This window comes from Typopeltis vanoorti, chromosome 5 (assembly GCF_054136105.1).
Source record: "Typopeltis vanoorti isolate ZY-2024b chromosome 5, IOZ_Tvanoo_1.0, whole genome shotgun sequence".
Classification (NCBI taxonomy): Eukaryota; Metazoa; Arthropoda; class Arachnida; order Uropygi; family Thelyphonidae; genus Typopeltis; species Typopeltis vanoorti.
This window is the reverse complement of record NC_143553.1, coordinates 141,376,827-141,397,113: the sequence shown is the minus strand read 5'-3', so window position 1 is coordinate 141,397,113 and position 20,287 is coordinate 141,376,827. Positions and strand designations below refer to the sequence as shown.

The 20,287-nt window shown below is 35.5% G+C and overlaps 1 protein-coding gene across 1 annotated transcript in view; it reads right to left on the bottom strand.

Annotated features, from left to right (window-relative positions):
- RpLP0-like (ribosomal protein LP0-like) overlaps positions 1–20,287 on the bottom strand; it is a 141,190-nt gene that overhangs the window by 16,835 nt on the left and 104,068 nt on the right. The window contains exon 5 of the mRNA XM_090392790.1: positions 10,427–10,578. Within this exon, the coding sequence (XP_090248916.1) occupies positions 10,427–10,578 (152 nt within the window). The remainder of the gene's footprint in view (positions 1–10,426; positions 10,579–20,287) is intronic.

The window sequence follows — 20,287 nt, the reverse complement described above, 5'->3', positions numbered from 1 at the left end:
AGAAAGTCAAATTCCAGATCAACTAGAGTTAGAGCTCTCATAGTGTTCACTATTAAAAAAAAGCCAAATGTGAGAATTATAGAAAATTTCCATACTAAATGCTTATGCAAGTATACATGAAAAGAGGCTAAGAAAAATTGCGAAGAGAAGTACAAAGAAGAACAAACCATTTTGGCCCAAGAGAATACATATTCACTCTCCAACAGACCTGTGGGTATCAATACCACCATGGCATGGATGTCTGTGAACACCATTAGATAGATGAATGCTAATGCTCCATTTGAGACTACCAACTGCTCATTAGAGACCTGGCTTGAAAAAGTTCCATGTCTAGTATAGTATGGTTTCCAGATCCTTAGGAAACCCACAACATCAATATTAATGTACTGCCAGTTTAAATTTTCTTGGATGGGAATGACAAAAAAAAATGTGTCAGAACCAGATTTTTTTACTTTAAGAGAAATGACCAAGAAATCATGATAATATAACAAGGATTTAGATTTAAGTTTTATAGAACTGAAAGAGGCATAAAATAAGGTGATAAGAGCACTCTTCACTAGTTATGGGGAATTATATAGAGCCATATTTAGTCTAAAGTTGATAAGTCAGCAGTTATAAGTGAAGAATGCACAAGATGGTCTGATGTAAAATGAGGTGTTAAGATAAGGTACACAATACCTCTACTGTTATTCACTCTCTATATGAATTACATTATGAAGGAAAGTGACATTAAACTAGATATCATATTCACAGATATTCAACTCAGCTCTTTATACAGATAATGTTATACCTAAATGAATCCAGTACATCTTCAGACCTCTTGAACTAAATAGTTGCTGTAAGAAATTTGGTAAGGAAATAACAATAAAAAGACAAAAACTATGAAAACGGGCAGGAACATGGAAAACACATTAATTACATTCTCAAGAGAACCTATAAGACAAGTAAAATATTTCAGCTACTTAGTGCACAATCTTTAATGAAGATAACAGATTAAATAATAAAATAAGAATAAGTAACGGAACAAGCTGTAGTGGTAGGAAGCCAAGATAAATATATATACAGAATAAAAGAAATCGGCCAAACTGCTGAAGTAGCAGTTTGAACACTATATACAAGATAGTTCAAACCAATTTTAGTTTATATATTTGAAGTTGGGTTAGAAATAAAATAACACAAATAGTAGAGCACCCAGATATGAGATTCTATTGCATAGTGTAGAACAAGACCTTTTGAAACACCAAATCACTACATAACAGTATTTTTAAATACAAATGTTTATTCAAAGAAAGTGCTGAATTCCTACCACACCAAAAGAACCGAAACTAATGATTTCTTAAATATGCGAAGAAATCATATTCTTGTTTAATCTTTTATCCAAGTGTAAGCAAGCAAAGTTTGTGCATGAAGTATCTTCATGGCTAGATTACTTGTAAATAGTCTTATGACTTCACGTTAATTGATTTAATATTCCATAACGCAAAGCATACATCCTTTCAGGTGTATATAATGCTATGCAGAGCCTCCGTAGATCAGTCAGTATAGACGAAGCAGTTTGGTTGGAAAAACCTGGGTTCAATTCCCATCCATGATGTGAGGAACCTTTATCTGGTCTCTTTTGACTAAAGGTGAGGCCAGTCTCATATGGAGGTAGAGGGACGATAAACTCAGAAACTAGGGTTTTTCGTCCCTCAGAACAGGAAAACCGGCAAGTAGAACACAAATAAATATATAAATTATTGTCTGCAATTTACAGACAAGAATACTTAGAGGCATAGGTTTTAACTGCCTTATCCTCATATTACAGTTGGGAAGTTATTCCCATAATGGTATGCATTATGGAAATAATGCATACCATTATGCATTATTCCCATAATGCATAATGGTATGCATTATGGGAATAATACTGGTTCCCACTGATTAGACCTATAAAGGTCAAAACCAGTCTGGATAGTGGTCTTTCCCATAATGCATAGAATTATGGGAAATACATACCTATAAGGATGTGCGAAGTCATAACCCTCTATATACAAGTAGCCCAGTTGTGAAGATAATTCACATGCAAATTTTGTCCTGCTTACACTTAGATAAAGGATTAAACAATACTATAATTTCTTGGCATCTTTAATTTAATTTTTTCTTTCAATTCTCAAAGAAACATTCTGGGAAAATCTGGAGAAAAGGGCAAGGCTAATAATAATAATAAGTATCTGTTGGATTTCTGCTCAGGATATGGACTAGTTATTACTAACACCATGTTCTCCATCATAAAGATTTGCACAAGTTCAGATGGAGAGAAAATACAAGAAATAAGAAGCCTCATTGACTATGTTATTGCTGACATCTTCGTGCTTTACTGAAAGGAACTTTACTACAGATTCCATATTGCTTCTTGGAAAATATGCTACTTCTTTCTCACATATTGGGCTTGATACATCATGCTGTTCTTCAATTATTAACTTCACAGTTCCTCCTTGGAGAGTAGTTAAAGATGCATATAAAACTTCTTCGTGATCACAAAACTTAACTCAGTAGTTTCTTCCACCTTTGTGGCTCTCCTTCTATGCTTGCCTGCTCTTTGCTTACTAGCATTCTCATTACACAGCAACAACTGTTCTAAAAACAAAAACAAACATGCATCCCCATTACTGAGATTCAAAGCAAAACTCAAGTGACAACATGCTGCCATTACTATAGAACATACACATTGTAATAGCGAATAGCATAAGACCACTACTATAAACAAAGATACAATAATATACACTCAACAGACAAAACATTAGAGATAGGAGTGATGGGAAGTTGACGCTGGCATCGCCCATACAGAGTTAAATGTACCCAAACCGAATGTAGACAATAAATAGGCCGACACGATGCTTCCCAATAGTGTATCGCAATCGACGAACATGAGTAAATGTGGGCACTCTTAGCGACTTTGATTGTGGACGTATTATCGGTACAAGACAGATGGATCATTCTGCCCAAGTGGTAAGAATACTAAGGTTCTTGAGGCCAACAGTATCAAGGGTCTACTGCAAGTATACCATCAACAGATGTATCAGCATCTAGCAAACAAGTGGTGGCCAACCACACCATTGATGATTAGGGTCAACATAGACTGTTCAGGTTCATACAGACCAACTTCAGGGCAACAGTGGCACAAATCACAACCAGTTTTATGAGATGAGCTTTAAACAGTGATACATGATTAGGGTGCCAGCACCCATTGGCATCCTAATCATGTATCACTGTTTAAAGCTCATCATCAGGCATTGCACCTTGCCTGGTGTCAGGACCAACAAAACTAGACCTCTGCAGAGTGGACCAGAGTCATGTGATCTGATGAATCCCATTATCAGTTGTACCAAGCTGATGGGAGGGTGTGACATTGACAGCATGTGGCCATGGCCCTGTCATGCCAGGTCGGTTCTGTTCAAGGAGGTGGTGGCTCTGTGATAGTTTGGGAAGCCTCCTCATGTGACACATCATCATCATCATCATCATCATCATCAAATTCCTGCCATGTACCCTCAAGGGGTGTACAGGATATGACAGCACTACATGAAAAAATTACATCATTACTAACTTCCTATCTACAATTTTCCTCCAAATCAGTCTGTTACTTGTCAAGACTCCAACATTATCAGATCTTATATTTCTATCGTCTAAGGCACTTTGTACCGTATCAATCCACCTATATCTTGGTCTTCCTCTGGGTCGTTTTCCTGCCAACCTGGCAGAGAACACTTGTTTTGCTAATCTTTCCTCTCCCATTCTATTTAAGTGACCATACCATCTGAGATTAGCTCTGCTAACGCATTCCTGGATGCTGACAATGTCAAGTTCTTTCCTAATATCCTCATTTTTAATATGATATTGCCATTGATGCCATCTGTTCACGCCTCTAATCTTTCTCAGGACTCTCATATCTGCGGTCTCTAGTCTTTGGTCAAGTGTTTTACTTCTGACCCAGCTCTCAGATCCATAAGTTAAAATTGGTTTGAACACAGTCTTGTATACAGCTAATTTAGTGTTCCGACTAATTTCTTTCTTATTCCATATGAATTTATTCAATTGACTTCCCACGATACCAGCTTTGCTGATTCTGTTGTCTATTTCTATATTTAGTTTACCATCTTCAGTAAAAATTGTGCCTAAGTAGCTGAAATGTTTTACTTGTTCCACAGGTTCTCCATTCACAACACAGTTGACATTTTCAATGATTCTGCCTATTTTCATTGTCTTTGTCTTTTTATTGCTGACCTTCATACCATATCTATTACAACAGCTATTCAATTTAGTCAGAGAATCTTGCAGATTTGTAGCGGATTTATTTAGAAGTATAACATCATCCGCATAAAGCAAAGAGCTGACATTAACATCTCCAATTTTGATATCAGGTTTAATACCACATTCCTTCATAATGTGATCCATATAGATAATGAATAACAGAGGGGATATTGTACATCCTTGTCTCACACCAGATTTAACATTAAACCATCTTCCTGTACTTCCTTCAATTCTAACTGCTGACTCACAACTCAAATAAAGACTAAGTATTGCTTGATATAATGCCCCATTGACACCATATAACTGCAGCGTATTGAATAGCTTCTCTCTTGGCACCTTGTCATATGCCTTTTCCAAATCGACAAAACTTAAATACAGATCTTTGTTATATTCCCATGCTTTCTCGACTATTTGTCGTAAAGTGAAGATCTGATCCTGACAGCCTCTATTTGGCCTGAATCCAGCTTGTTCTTCACCAAGTTTTTCTTCCACAATTCTTCTCAACCGTTTCTCAAGTATACTTGCATAGATCTTGCCAGGAACACTCAGTAGGGAAATACCTCTGTAATTCTCACATTCAGTTTTATTTCCCTTTTTATATATGGGTACTATGAGAGCTCTACTCCAATCATCGGGAATTCGTCCCTCTGTCCAGGCTTTCTGAACTATGCAGTGCAGCCACTGTAAGACTCTTATACCACCATACTTCAGCATTTCTGGTCGAATATCATCTACTCCTGCTGCCTTTCCACATTTCAAGCCTTTGATGGCTTTTTTTACTTCAAGTATGGATATGTATTCCTGACTGCATGCCTGGTCAGTGTTTTTTATCACTGTGCTGTCATCACTGCTTGTTTCATTTAGCAGTTTTTCAAAGTAATTACTCCATACTTCAAGGATATCTTTTTCTACCATTTCATGTCACCTTTATCATCTCTAACTCCTTTTACAGCACTCTTTCCTCCATTCCTAAGCTTCTTCAACAACCTCCAGAATATTTTGCCACCTTCTTGATATTTATTTTCTATATTCTTGCCAAAGTCCTCCCATGACTTTTGTTTAGCTAGTTTTACACACTGTTTAGCTTTCTTACATTTGTCTCTGTATTCTGTAAGAGTAAAAGCTGACTTATTTGCCAGGAACTTTTGATATGCTTTCTTCTTTTCCTTCACTGCCTCTTTAACTTCCTGTGTCCACCAGGGAGTTCTGATTTTTTTATCTTTGCACACAACCTCACCACATGCCTCTCTGGCAGAATCAATCAATGTTTCCTTCAGAGTTTGCCACTGAATCTCCAAGGTTTGATTCCTGTTCTCAAACTCTTTCATTTTCTTTTCAATAATATTTCTGTATTTTAGTCTACAGTTTACATCTGAGAGCTGCTCAACTTTTATTCGCTTTAAAACTTTCTTACATGTTATTCTTTTCAATATGAAATTCAATTTTATCCTGCTCAAGACTAAATAGTGATCACTTCCAATTTCAAATCCTCTGTACACTCTGGTGTCCTGCACCAGGGAGAAAACATCACTATCAACAATAACATAGTCAATGAGACTTTTCTTATTCCTAGCCTCTTCTCTCCATGTGAATTTGTGCACATTTTTATGTTGGAACATGGTGTTAGTAATAACCAGTCCATGTCCTGAGCAGAAATCCAACAGATATTTGCCATTATTATTAGCTTTGCTCTTTTCTCCAAATTTTCCCAAAATATTTTTGTATGTCTCACAATCATTTCCTACTCTACTATTTAGATCCCCAACAAGGACCAACTTTTCCTTTTTCATTGTGTCAGTTGCTTTTTCTAAAGCCTCAAAAATTCCTCCACTTCTACCTTAGTAGAACCTTCTGTGGGACCATAGGCACAAATAAGTCTCATTGTCCAGTTCCCCATTCTCATATTTCCCCACATTACTCTACTTGAGACTGACTGCCATTCAAGAAGATTAGCCTCGTATTTTGTGTTGAATACTATGGCTACTCCTTCTTTTCCTTGATTGTCATTGCCTGAATATAACATTTTGTATTTATTGCTCAGAAAGATCTCACCAGTTTTTGTCTTTTTTGTTTCAGTCACCCCTATTATGTCGATCTGGTACTTATCTAATTCCTCAGCTAGCTCCATTTCTTTGCCATTCAGGCTTCTTACGTTGATAGTACCGATCTTTAACTCTGGTGATGTTCAGTTGGGGTTTGTTTTCAGATTTGTTCCAGTAGCTGACTTTTCGCTGTTCGCCCTGGTTCCCTGGCGAAAACAACGGGGCCTTGTTTAACCGGGCGACGCCCCAGCCGGCATGAAATTTTGTCATGTTGTACCATCATTTTTTATTTTGGTTTAACCAATAAGAATACAATTTGGTCGGCTAAATCCCAAATTGCCAGCCCATCCTCGTTCGTTCAGTATCAAAGTAGATACCCAACAGGGTGCACCACGAGAAGGTGAGGATTGGACATTAGGTCAGAAGCCCTGGTCGGTTCTCCGCATTCCTTTAAAGGCTATGTGGAGGTCTCCTCTCAGTTATACAGCTTTGACCCTTGTCCCTAATTTTTTAAGGAGAGGTCCTTAAACGCTGCAAGCTGATCACCTACGCACTTTCATAGCCTTCTTCTATCCTGCAGCCAATGGTCTGTTTCAACAGGATAATGTGCCATTCTACTGGGCCACAGCCATTCAGGCATGGCTCGAGGAACACTCATCTGAGTTTGGGACCATCCACTGGCCACCAAGGTCCCCCAATTTAAATCTGATCAAACTCTTTCTAGGATATCAAAGAGCGAGACATCACATCCATGTATCCCGGACTGATGTCTAAGGTGAAGTTGTGGGCAATGCTGCAACAGGCATGGCTGGAATTACCTCCAGCATTTGGTGGAGTCAATGTCTCAGAGAGTATATACAGCCTGTTATTCATGCTAGAGGAGGACATGTAACTCTCTAAGGATTACAATAAACAGTAATTAAATTTAAATTATACATATTTGGTCATAAAATACTTAAAAAAGAGACTTTTTGTGGTTATGAGACCATAGGTACTTTATTAATATAATCCCGCCTACTAGTTTCGTTAGCGACTGTCTAGCTTTGTCAAGGCTGAACGGTACACACAAAAAATATGAAAGAATACAGAAACGTTGCTAACTGTTAGGCAGTTAAGTTTGAAACTATGCGTGACAATGCGTGCATGTGTTGAGAAGCTTCAGTCAGTATCGTGGATATGGGTTGTATGCACACGTGTTACATGATTTTTCGCGTATTGTAGTTCCGTAAAACTGAGTGAGTTGATTAAGTTTTACCATATATCTTTCAGTATGGCATCCTGATTTCTGTTGAGGTTGTTACCCGTTCTTAATACCACTGCTACTTCCTTGAAAATTCTGTAACCGTATCCAAATATGGCATAGAGCTATTTTCCCAGTCAACTGCATGGTTGGAAGTTGCAAAGTGATGTGCTTAGCGATGAGGAGACTGTCCTGTTGTGATTGACATCCCCAACATGCTCCTTCTATCTGATTTCCAGGCTTCTTGAAGTTTGCCCAATATATGAAAGGCTGCACATACATGGAATTCTATAAACACCTAGATATTTGAAAAATGATACATTGTCTTTAGGAGATCTTAATACTTGTCTGATGGTAGTGGTAGGCTTAAATACCACTCTGATGTTGTGAGATTTTAACATTCTCGCTAATCTTGAAGAGACTGAATCTACATAAGGGATGACTACTGTTGAAGCGTACTAGGTGACTGTTCCTTGTTGTTGGAGGTTGTCTTTATAAAGGAACTTGTTTATGATGTTTGTAGGAAAACCATTCTGTGATAGTGTTATAGCAATTTGAAAAAGTTCTGTCTGTACCTCTTCTTCGTCTGAAATAAACTTTTTGGCTCTGTTTCCGTAACATGTGAATGATGTTATGTTTTTGTGATCTGTGATAGTTAGAAGAATAATGTAAATAACTTCCAGTATCTGTAGGTTTTCTGTATATGGAGAGTTTCAAATTATTTTCCTGCCTTTTCACAAGTATGCCTAGGAAGGGGAGTTGTCTGTTTTTTTCAACTTCTAGAGTAAATTTAATCTTGTTGTGAAGAGAGTTTATTCTCTCTAAAAACACCTGTAGGTTTTCTGTTTTCATTCCAAATCAACATATCTCCACCATATTGATGGTTTAGGTGTAATTTTGGTAAAAATTTCATTTTCCAACTTTTCCATGAACAGGGCTGCACAAGGTGGTGACAGTGGGCTACCCATTGCTAGGCCTTTCAATTGTTGGTAAACTGTGTTGTTTACTTTGAAGAAATTTGATTTAAAGCAGTGATTGAACAACTGTGTAATGTCTGTAGGGAAGAGATCTTTAATATTTTTAATTTCTTTTATTAAAAATCTCTTCCCTACAGACATTACACAGTTGTTCACTCACTGCCTTAAATCAAATTTCTTCAAAGTAAACAACACCGTTTACCAACAATTGGAAGGCCTAGCAATGGGTAGCCCACTGTCACCACCTTGTGTAGACCTCTTCATGGAAAAGTTGGAAAATGAAATTTTTACCAAAATTACACCTAAACCATCGATATGGTGGAGATACGTTAATGATATTTTCATCATTTGGGAAAACATAGAAAACCTACAGGTGTTTTTAGAGAGAATAAACTCTCTTCACAACAAGATTAAATTTACTCTAGAAGTTAAAAAAAAACAGACAACTCCCTTTCCTAGACATACTGGAAAGGCAGGAAAATAATTTGAAACTCTTCATATACAGAAAACCTACAGATACTGGAAGTATCTGTAGGTTTTCTGTACATGAAGAGTTTTCTTCATATACATGAAGAGTTTCTTCATATACAGAAAACCTACAGATACTGGAAGTATCTGTAGGTTTTCTGTATATGAAGAGTTTATGAAGAGTATATGTATAGAAGTATCTGTAGATTATTCTTCTAACTATCACAGATCACAAAAACATAGCATCATTACGGAACAGAGCCAAAAAGTTTATTTCAGACGAAGAAGAGGTACAGACAGAACTTTCTCAAATTGCTATAACACTATCGCAGAATAGTTTTCCTACAAACATCATAAACAAGTTCCTTTATAAAGACAACCTCCAACAACAAGGAACAGTCACCTAGTACGCTTCAACAGTAGTCATCCCTTATGTAGATTCAGTCTCTTCAAGATTAGCGAGAATGTTAAAATCACACAACATCAGAGTGGTATTTAAGCCTACCACTACCATCAGACAAGTATTAAGATCTCCTAAAGACAGTGTACCATTTTTCAAATATCTAGGTGTTTATAGAATTCCATGTACGTGCGGCTTTTCATATATTGGGCAAACTTCAAGAAGCCTGGAAATCAGATAGAAGGAGCATGTTGGGAATGTCAATCACAACAGGACAGTCTCCTCAGGCTAAGCACATCACTTTGCAACCTCCAACCATGCAATTGACTGGGAAAATAGCTCTATGCCGTATTTGGATGATGATTACGGTTACAGAATTTTCAAGGAAGTGGCAGCGGTATTAAGAACGGGTAACAACCTCAACAGAAATCAGGATGCCATACTGAAAGATATATGGTAAAACTTAATCAACTCACTCAGTTTTACGGAACTACAATATGCGAAAAATCATGTAACACGTGTGCATACAACCCATATCCACGATGCTGACTGAAGCTTCTCAACACATGCACGCATTGTCATGCATAGTTTCAAACTTGACTGCCTAATGGTTAGCAACGTTTCTGTATTCTCTCATATTTTTTGTGTGTACCGTTCAGCCTTGAAAAAGCTAGACAGTCGCTAGCGAAACTAGTAAACGAGATTATATTAATAAAGTACATATGGTCTCATAACCACAAAAAGTCTCGTTTTTATGTAATTAAATTTACTACTTAATTACATTTAAGTCGCATAAAAAATGTCATATCTCAATGTTACATCAGGTTTATATGGAGCCAAGTTCCTAGATCTTGACAGGACTGTGTCCTGTCATGATCTAGCCTGGGAAGATGATGAGATATAATACACAGTAAATACACTTTTTTATACATAATTTTAATATTAATTTTTCTTGTTACAGATAATTGCTTTAAAACATACTAAAAATACATCTTAAAATCAAATTTACCTTTTTCGAGACTAGTTGGCATTCCCAACTGTCGCAGATGAGGTTCCAATGAATGTGAAAATTGGGGGAGAGGACCTTCGTCTAGAATTACTGTTTCTGTCGCAATGCATCCTGAACGAGCAAAGTCTGATTTGCTGAATTCATTAAAACACCTATAAAGTACATATATTTAGTTTGCAATAAATCAGTCCACTGCAAGCTTCTTACATTAACAAAATATTCAAGGAAATTCATGCTTAAAAAAATACTGGCTGAGTTTATTCCAATAAATACTGGAATATCTTCCAATCACAAGTGTTGTACTAAGTGGGAGTTGTAAGACTGATTACCATTAAAAAATTATTTCTATACACTAATTGGTCTAAAATTAGTATGACATAATCTGCCATTTTTTCTGACCACATGAGGAAAGTATTTACCATTCTAATAGCAAAGGGTTGGATGGATAATTGAAGTATAATTACATGGTACTGTACCATAAATCAGTTGACATGTAAGAGTTGGTTAATTGAAGTGTCATTGTTCTGAAGTTTGGATTACTATATATCTTCCATTAATACATTATGCACAATGGCCTGTTACAGCAGAAATAATTTGGCTTTGATAAACTTATTTTTTTCTAGGACAGAATAGCTAATGTTATCTCCACAGTCTTATATCTATTAATTGCATACATTTTGTTATGGATTATGAAGGAAACTATGAATGGAAACTTATTGGAAAGGATAAGATTGTGGATTTCATAATACCATCTGACAAATTAGTAAGGGATCATATTAATTACTTAGAGACTCTGTGATCATTTGACCTTAGAAGGGGAATTTAAACTAAAAGGAGAAATGATAATTAGAAACATGGCAAGGAATTGCAAAGTTAACTTTCAGGATATAATAAAAGTTTAAGTAGTATTAAATGGGAAGCATTATTCAACAGAAGTGACACTAATGCAAAATAGTAAGCATGGCAGAACATATCAATTAATTTCTATTTCAATAAGTAAATTTAATAATAAATCTGGACTTGGATGGATGAAAAATCAAATCCTCAAAAGCAACAACTGGTATTTATTAAATTGTTAGTTAAAAAAAAAACTGTAAAGTAAAATTTCTATCGCGACTAGTCAGAATGATAAAAACCTGAAAAGATTATATGGATATCTAAAAAAGAGCAAGATAATAAAAACAAATTAAACAAAACCCAAGAATTCTGAATGACCTAGCTGAAGTTTCACAAGAAGATAAGTATTCTATGAGTATATGTGAACAACAGTCAGCTGATTTGGCAACTGATAAGATTGGAGATTGAGATGAAAAAGCAGATGTCAATGTTAACTGAACCATCTTTGATTAGCTTCAATTAATTGCAGATTAAGAGAAGTGCCCTTGGAATGAAAATTTGCAAAGGTAATTTCAGTTCATAAGGATGGTTCATTACATAAAATGGAAAATTATAGACCCGAGTATCTCATCAGTGTTAAAGACATGGTAATGGAAAAATACTGTATTCAGAAATATCCTTGATAGGGACCATGTGTTTAGAGCATTATTAGGAATTATAACTAAAGCAACCCAAGGCTGCAAAGGCCAATGTATTTATGTCTGTTAATTGTGTTTGTTCTCCATATTTGGCTGTTTTCCAAGGATGAAAAAATCCTATCATTCCCATAGCCAGATTAACTCATCTTCAGTTGAAAAGTCCTTGTAAAGATTCTTCACATCCTAGATGGAATTCAAAAAAGTCTTGACTTTCCATCCAACCAAAGGGCATTGCTGATACTATGCCAGAAAGGCTAATTGTTAAGGAAGATCAATTATGACAAACCTGCTTATGTTTTATAAAAGTCATGAAAGAAATGGACCACAGTACTGTAATATGTTTGGATTTCAGAAATATTTTACAGTGCTCCACATAAGAACCTGCCAATTAAAACATTACAAAGATATTGATGAACATTTAGTGAAATAAGCAGATAGTAAGATGGTATTATTTGACTTTTCCCCATGATGAATGGCCAGGTTTTAGAAAGAGTAAATACAAGATATGAGTACTTTGGTTTGATAGGAAATTTTAAGAAGAGCTGATAAGATAGTTAGTAGAGCTGTACTAATCATATGATTATCCAATGTATCAGCAAGAAATGAAATAACAGATGCATTGCATAAATTATTTGATATATTTTATTCATATGGCCATTTGAGTGATGAATTAAAAAAAACCCTACTTATGAGAAAGGAAGTTATGATACTACTCTAATCAATCCGATACTAGTTTATGGATTACAAATACACTCAACCAGGATTTTTAATGGATGTCAAGAGAAAAAAATCTATCCAGACAAGATTCATTAAGTGTTTGAAGGAAACTGTATAATTGATGAGCAAAATTTTTTGAATTTATCTAACACGAGACAGACAGGAATAAACTGAACTTATTGAGGATATAGAATATACAGTGGTACCTCGACTTACGAACTTAATTCGTTCCTGACCGCGGTTCGTATCTTGAAACCCAATTTTCCATTATATCTTATGGGAAATCAATTAATCCGTTCCCAGATTCAAAAATTAAAAAAACTATTCTCAACTAAATGAAGAAAATGCAAAGAAATGGAGAAGGAGCAATGGAATACAAAATGCACTATAAATATGCATTTTGTATACCATTACATATTAATTTTTATTTATGAAATCTTCGGTTTCACATGATTAGTATGAAAATCGCTTTAGATTAAAGTGTAAAAAAAAAAAATCAATTTTCTTGTGGCTGGTTTTCTGGTTCAGGAGTTTTCGATTTGTTGTCATCAGTTGCTTCTTTTTGTCTCTTAGATGAGGGTTTAAAAAACCTATCCAATGTTGACTGAATCTGTCGTTTCCTTAACACCCTTCTAAAATGATTAATGACATTGTCATTGAAGATATTGGTGGCTCTAGAAACAACACCTTGATTTGGATGCCACTTGTTAACCAATTTTTGCAATTCACGCCAGTGCTGCAAGATTTTTTTACGTCACTTGTTGGAATTGCTCCCTTTTTGTTGCTGTCTTCTTCATCCTCATTTGCTTTTTTTTTTGTTTTCCTCCTTACACCTTTCTTTTTCCTGCTCTCTTCTTAACTTCTGTAGCGCTTCAGTCAACTCAATGTTGTGCTCCTCTACGTCTATTTCATCAACTTCCAAATGCATGGTCTTGCCCAGGGAGACAAATGTATCTACAATGTCAATTTCGCTTTCAGGTCCTTCCAATGCAGTCCCTCGGACACAGACATTTCCTTTTCCTCCTCATCCCTTTCTTTTTCCTGCTCTCTTCTTAACTTCTTCAGTGCTTCAGTTAGCTCAACGTTGTGCTCCTTTACGTCTGCTTCATCAACTTCCAAATGCACGGTCTTGCCCAGGGAGACAACTGTATCTACAATGTCAATTTCGCTTTCAGGTCCTTCCAATGCAGTTCCTCGGACACAGTTGGGCCATAACTTTTTCCAGGCTGATTTTAGAGTTCTCACAGAAACATCTTCCCGTGTCTGACTAATAAGATGCAAACAATGAAGAATATTGAAGTAATTCTTCCAGAATTCCCTGAGGGTTAATTCTGTGTCAGTGATAACTTCGTAACATCTTTGGATAATATAAACTTTTTGAAGTTGGAAATAACATACTGATCCACTGGTTGTAGGAGTGGTGTGGTATTAGGAAGCAAGAACTTAATTTTGATGAAACTTTTCATCCAAATCTTCTTCCAACTGTGGTGGATGTGCTGGAGCATTGTCCATTATATGAAGAACTTTCTCAGGCAGACCCTTTTCTTGTAGATACCGTTTCACTGTGGAAGCAATGACCTCTGTCATCCACTCACAGAAGAATTTCCACATCTAGGAAATTCTTCTGGCTGTGCTGTTACCTCTCCACATAACGCTGAGTTTGTGCCTGTTAACTTTCTGCTTTTTAAAGACTCGAGCATTTTCAGAGTGGTAAACCAACAGAGGTTTTATCTTCAGGTCACCAGTGGCATTCGCAAAAAAAAGCAAAAGTCTGTTTTTCATTAGCTTGTGTCCCAGCAATGCCATTTCCTCCTTAGTGATGAATGTTCTCGTAGGCATTTTTCTTCCAGAAAAGCCCAGTTTCATTGCAGTTGAAAACTTGTTCTGGTCTGTAACCTTCTGATTCCATCAGTTTCTGAAATTCCTTCATGAACCTTTCAGTGGTTCTTTGTCAGCATTAGCACCTTCTCCATGACAACACTATGCATACTGTTTCTATTCTTGAATTTCTCAAACCATCCTTTGCCAGCTTTAAACTCTTCGCCGATGTCTTTGCTACTGCCAGTGGATGGAAAGTTCTACAAAAGATCTTTGTAAATAGCATGAGCTTGTAAACAGATGATGTTTTGAGATACACTATTTCCTTTCAGTTGCATGTCATTAATTCAGATGAGTAGTAAAGTTTCCATTTCTTCCATAACTTTATTTCTTCAACACAATAGATATTCCTTTGGCCACATCCAGTTCCTTATAAAAATCTGCTTTTTTCACAATTGTAGCTATAGTGGATTTGGACAAGTCATACTGCTTGCACAGATCACTTTGCCTGATTCCTTTCTCATATTTTTCCACAATTTCTTTCTTAATTTCTATTGTGATTTTCTTCTTCTCTTCTTTCTTAGTTTTCTTTGGCCCCATGTTGAAAATAATGAACTGATCAGTGAAATGACACTTATCTGGTAGATTATTCAGAAAATAAACGTGAAGCTACAATAAAACACGTCACTCATAAAAAGAAATACATACAGTACACATATAAATACAAACCTAAAAAACTTCATGAAGTATATTGTTTGTTTACACAAATACTGAAATAGATACACAAAAAAGCAAATACTTGCAGCATTCATCGTATTTCAGATAAATATGACGTAGTAACAACAAGCGTTACACTAGAGGTGGTTCAGCGCATGCTCAGCTAAATGTGCATAAAAAAGTTAAAAGAAGTATAATGTAAAACAAGCTTTAGTTCATTTGAAAAGAAAAGCATCACGATTCGTATCTCGAGTCTAGGTTCGTATCTAGAGGTCAAAATGAGATGAAAAAAGTTCGTATGTCGAGGTACCACTGTATATGACAGCATGAGGCTAAGCCAGGTGTTACCAGAGAACTTTAAAAAAAAAAAAAAAGACAGTAAAATAGAAGAAAGAATAAATAACTTCATTTTTTACTATCTGGTAAAAAATATATGGAATGACAACAGTTTATGAGTAGTGAATTTGTGCAACTTTTAAGGAAGATAGCTGTTATGAAGAAATACTAGATTAATTAAAACTTTACATAATGATCAGTTCATAGAGTACTAATGAACATGCTGGCATTGTTATGCATCTGCATATATAGATATCTTCTCTTCAAGAATTAGGCATATGCCTATTCTGGCTTCACTGGTCATTTGATCTTGCAGCTGGTCTTCCTCTCTCTCCTTTTCCCTTTGGTCTATATTTATATTTTAGTATATAGATATATATGTATAAAAAGAAAAAAATAAATTTTTAAATGACTGGGAACAAAGAGGGAGAGAAACTATATTATGAATGTACATATACCAAACGAGATAGTAAATTGCTTATTACATGCATCAGTTTGGCTACAGTAGTAATCATTTAGTGTAAGGTTTTCATACTAATCCCCCCCCCATGGACTTTCAAGGTTATTTTCCATCTGGATACACAACTTCCACATCTTTATGAATGGACTACTTGTATATAGAGGCTAATGACTTCACATCAATTGCCTTAGTATATCCCATAATGCAAAGCACACACCCTTTCAGATGGGTATAATGCTACATGTACTGTAAAAATATAAACGCAGGTAAGATACTGAAATGGAAGTTTAGTTTAATCCTTTATCCAAGTGTGAGCAAACAAAGTTTTCACCTGAAAGTATCTTCAGGACTGGGGTAAGGTAGTGCAACACCAGGTAACTCGTTGCAAAGGTGGAGAAAGCTCTCATCACTCCTATCTCAGTATCTCCCATAATGCAAAGCACATCTCCTTGCGGATATGTGTAATGCTATGCATTAAGGCAAGGGCCACTACCCATACCGGTTTCAACCTTTATTGAGTTGTCTCAACACATTGAAATGGAGGAAATTATGGATCCAGCCATATTTTACTAAATATAGAAAGAAAATTAAGAAATGTTTCAAACCTTTATCACAAAGCTTGTGAGAATATAACTGTTGGTATCAGTTGCCTTGGTGTGCACTTCTCAAGACAATGAGCTGTCCAGGAGACCAGATTTGCCTTTTATTAGTGCATAAATGGATTGATTCATAATATCCTCAATTTCAATATCTTACCTATGCTAAAATGAAGCCTTTAAGGCTCTGTACTTTATTTTATTTAGCGTACGATGTACAGGTCTCAGAATAAAACATACAAATTACATAAAACAGCATAAAAACAATTGTAAAAATCATATTAAAGAGGTACACTAGGTTGAAATGATTAAACATCAGAATTAAGAATCAGGAGTCAGAGCTTAATCCTTAAATCCCAGATCCACTCCAGGGATTCTGGGTTCAGTTTAAAAAAGTCCTCTTTAGAACTCGAGAATGAGTAGATGGGGCACTCAAGCACAATGTGATTGATAGTCTGGATCCCTTTTCTGCATTCACAGTTTGGAGTTTCGGACCAGTTCCTTTATGCAAGAAATGCTTACATCTCCCATGTCTGGTTCTGATCCGATTTAAAGTGGTCCATACATGTCTAGGGAGATTGAAGCCCTCCAGATGAGATGTCGGATTTGAGATGGGTATTTGAAGATTGGAGGTATGTTGAAACCAATACTCTCCCCATGACTCGCATAGGTCGAAGTTCTGGTCATTTATTTGTATTGCACTCCTCCAGACAAGGTGCCTGGATCTCAGTCTTTGTGAAGTATGGAAGGAAATGTCTTGGTGGATGGCAAGGAACTGTTTCCAATTATTTTGTCCATAGTTTGCTTAAGGCTTGGGTCCTGCGAAGCAAGGGAGGGGCTATATTACTGAGAGTTAGGAGCCAATAGCCAGGAGTAGATCTTAAAGCTCCAGAGATTATCCTCGTAGTTTGATTCAGCTGGACATTGACTAAAGAAGCGTGTGCACTGTTCAGCCACACAGGAGCACAATACTCTGCTGTGGAATAGACTAAAAATGGTGCAGTAGTACACAGTGTGTTGGCATCAGCACCCCAAGAAGTACCAGCAAGTTTATGCATTATATTATTATGAGTTTTTAATTTCCCTGCAATATTTGCTAAAAGATATTTACGTGTCAAACTGCTGTATGGGTTACTCCTAGATATTTTGGATAATTGTTAAATTTCACCTGTTTATTTCTGAAGTAAACTTTTGGGATATAGTTGGCCTGGATATTACTTAAATGAAAGGATGCTAATTCAGTTTTGTTCAGGTTAGGTTGTAATCGCCATCATCTAAAGTATTTATCAAGTACAGCCAGATCTTCAGTTAAGGTGTTCTCAGCTTTTTTGGAATGTTGAATTACAATGGCAATATCGTCAGCATACATGAATCTCCATCTCCATGATGCTGTCTCTGGGATATTGTTGGATCCTATTTCGTCTTAATCTATACTTTGGATCAGTCAATTTGTCACTACGATGTTCTTAAACAAAAAAAATAAGTTGCTAGTTGATTTCTAATCCAACTATAGAGAAAATTTGTATTTATTGACTGTGCCACTCTATATCTAAATTAGTCAAAGAATTAAAGTAAAACTAACTCTCAACTATTTCCTTTTTATGTGTTGTTATTATGTATACAGGCTGAGTTTATTTAACTTATTTAATTCACCCGCTCTGGTTCGATTATTTTATGAACGGTGCAGTAAAAGAGATTCAGGCAAAGTACAACTTTAGATCAACAAAACAAACATTTAATATAGGCTTACAAATTATACACTTTAGTTTAAGTCACTGAATAAGGTATTACAAACATTTTGGCTCATCTGGTAATTTAGTCATATAATTTCAGGCAATGGTTAATCTGTTGTCTGAAATACAGCTTTCACAAAATTCAATTAACCATTTGAAAAAAAGTTCAATGTCATAAGTTCCTTAGTAACCAACTACATTAATATCTTATAGCTACTTAAGTTTCAAATACAATATAAGGGCAGCAACGCTTCTTCACAAGTATACACTCTTAAATCCACACTCCAGCTATTCTCCGCAAAAGTTACTGTTAATGTAGGGATATTTTAGGAAGAAACACACACACACACACACACACACACACACACACACACACACACACACACACACACACACACCTCTGCATAGGAGTAACAAAGTTGGTTAATTCTTACCAGTAAATTTCCTTGTTCATCTACTTATGTACGGACACCTTTTATAACTGTATTCACTTAAAACAATTAACAGCACTCATTAAAATAAAAAAAAATCCTCTTAGTAATAACTGAATAAATTAATGGTTGCAATTCACATAGTTAAAAGGTTCTTGCTTGGAGCAAAACGCTATGTACTATCTTTGACATCACTTGACCAATTCAGTATTCTACCAATAAACTCATGAACTAAGGTAACATGCAGTAATTCTTTAACTTGAAGTTTTTATGCACAGTTGCCTATTCTTCCAACATTTAATTAATCTTTTAGGCACTATATCTCTTAGCACAGATATTGTTTAAATTTTACTTTGCTGTCTCTACTTATTCTCTTAGTTACTCCGTGCTATTCTTCAAGTTTCTGTGAGTCCCTGAAAAGTCGGTCTTGAGTCAAAATCCCAACTAAATTACCGCTAGTCATCCAGTTGCTACTTTGCTATCTTCCATTGCTTTATTTGTTATTCTGCAACTTACTAGCTAACTTGTTCCTCGACTAGTAGACCTTATCGACTCACTGTTATCTCTCTACTCGCTATTATCTCACTCTGATTCCCCAAATGAATCGTTTTGTCTGTTCTTCGCTTATATATCCCTTCTTCCCGCCGAAATTATTCTCGTGCTCTACTTCTATTAAAATCCTTTTCCAGCCCTTCAATACCGATCTGCCACACTCTGTTCTAAACTCGCGCTCGCTATCTTACATAAGTCTCCATGACAACTAAAACAAAATATAATAAAACTGAGGCATTGCACAACGTTATACCTCTACATACAGGAACAAATAAGGAATATTTACATTTCAATTAATATGCAGTTAAAATGTTGAATACAAATTCTTATAATATTAAGATAGCAATAAATAAAATAAACTCAATAATATTTTAATACAGAGTCCTTTCACTATTATTATATATCCTTGATTAATTAATTAATTATTAATAGAACTTAAAGGTAGTTACATGAATATTAATTTATAAACAAGTGATTTACATTAAATAATAATTACAAGTCTAGCTTATGTGATGGAAGATCATGTTGGATTCTGAAGTAAATATTAATTACTCAAATCTCTAAATGTTCTTCCATCACATAAGTTAGACTTGTAATTATTATTTAATGTAAATCACTTGGGAATCAGAGTGAGATAACAGCGAGTCGGTGAATCAGTCAAGTAGCTCGCTAAGGTCTACTAGTTGAGGAGCGAGTTAGCTAGTAAGCTAATATTACTCTGCATGTATTAATGCAGCCTTAACATTTGTAACTGCTGCATTAATACATGCAGAGTAATCTTTTTATCATTATTTAGTTAAATTCTTAAATTATGAAAATTTTATACTTGAATGTTAATTTTCTGATTATATTTGTTTCTTGACCTTTTAATTTTTTGAATATATTTCAAAATATACAATTCAGTGTATTGCATAGTTGATAAGCTAGCTCTGTATAAATTTTTGTTTTCTCTGGTTCTTTGGTGAA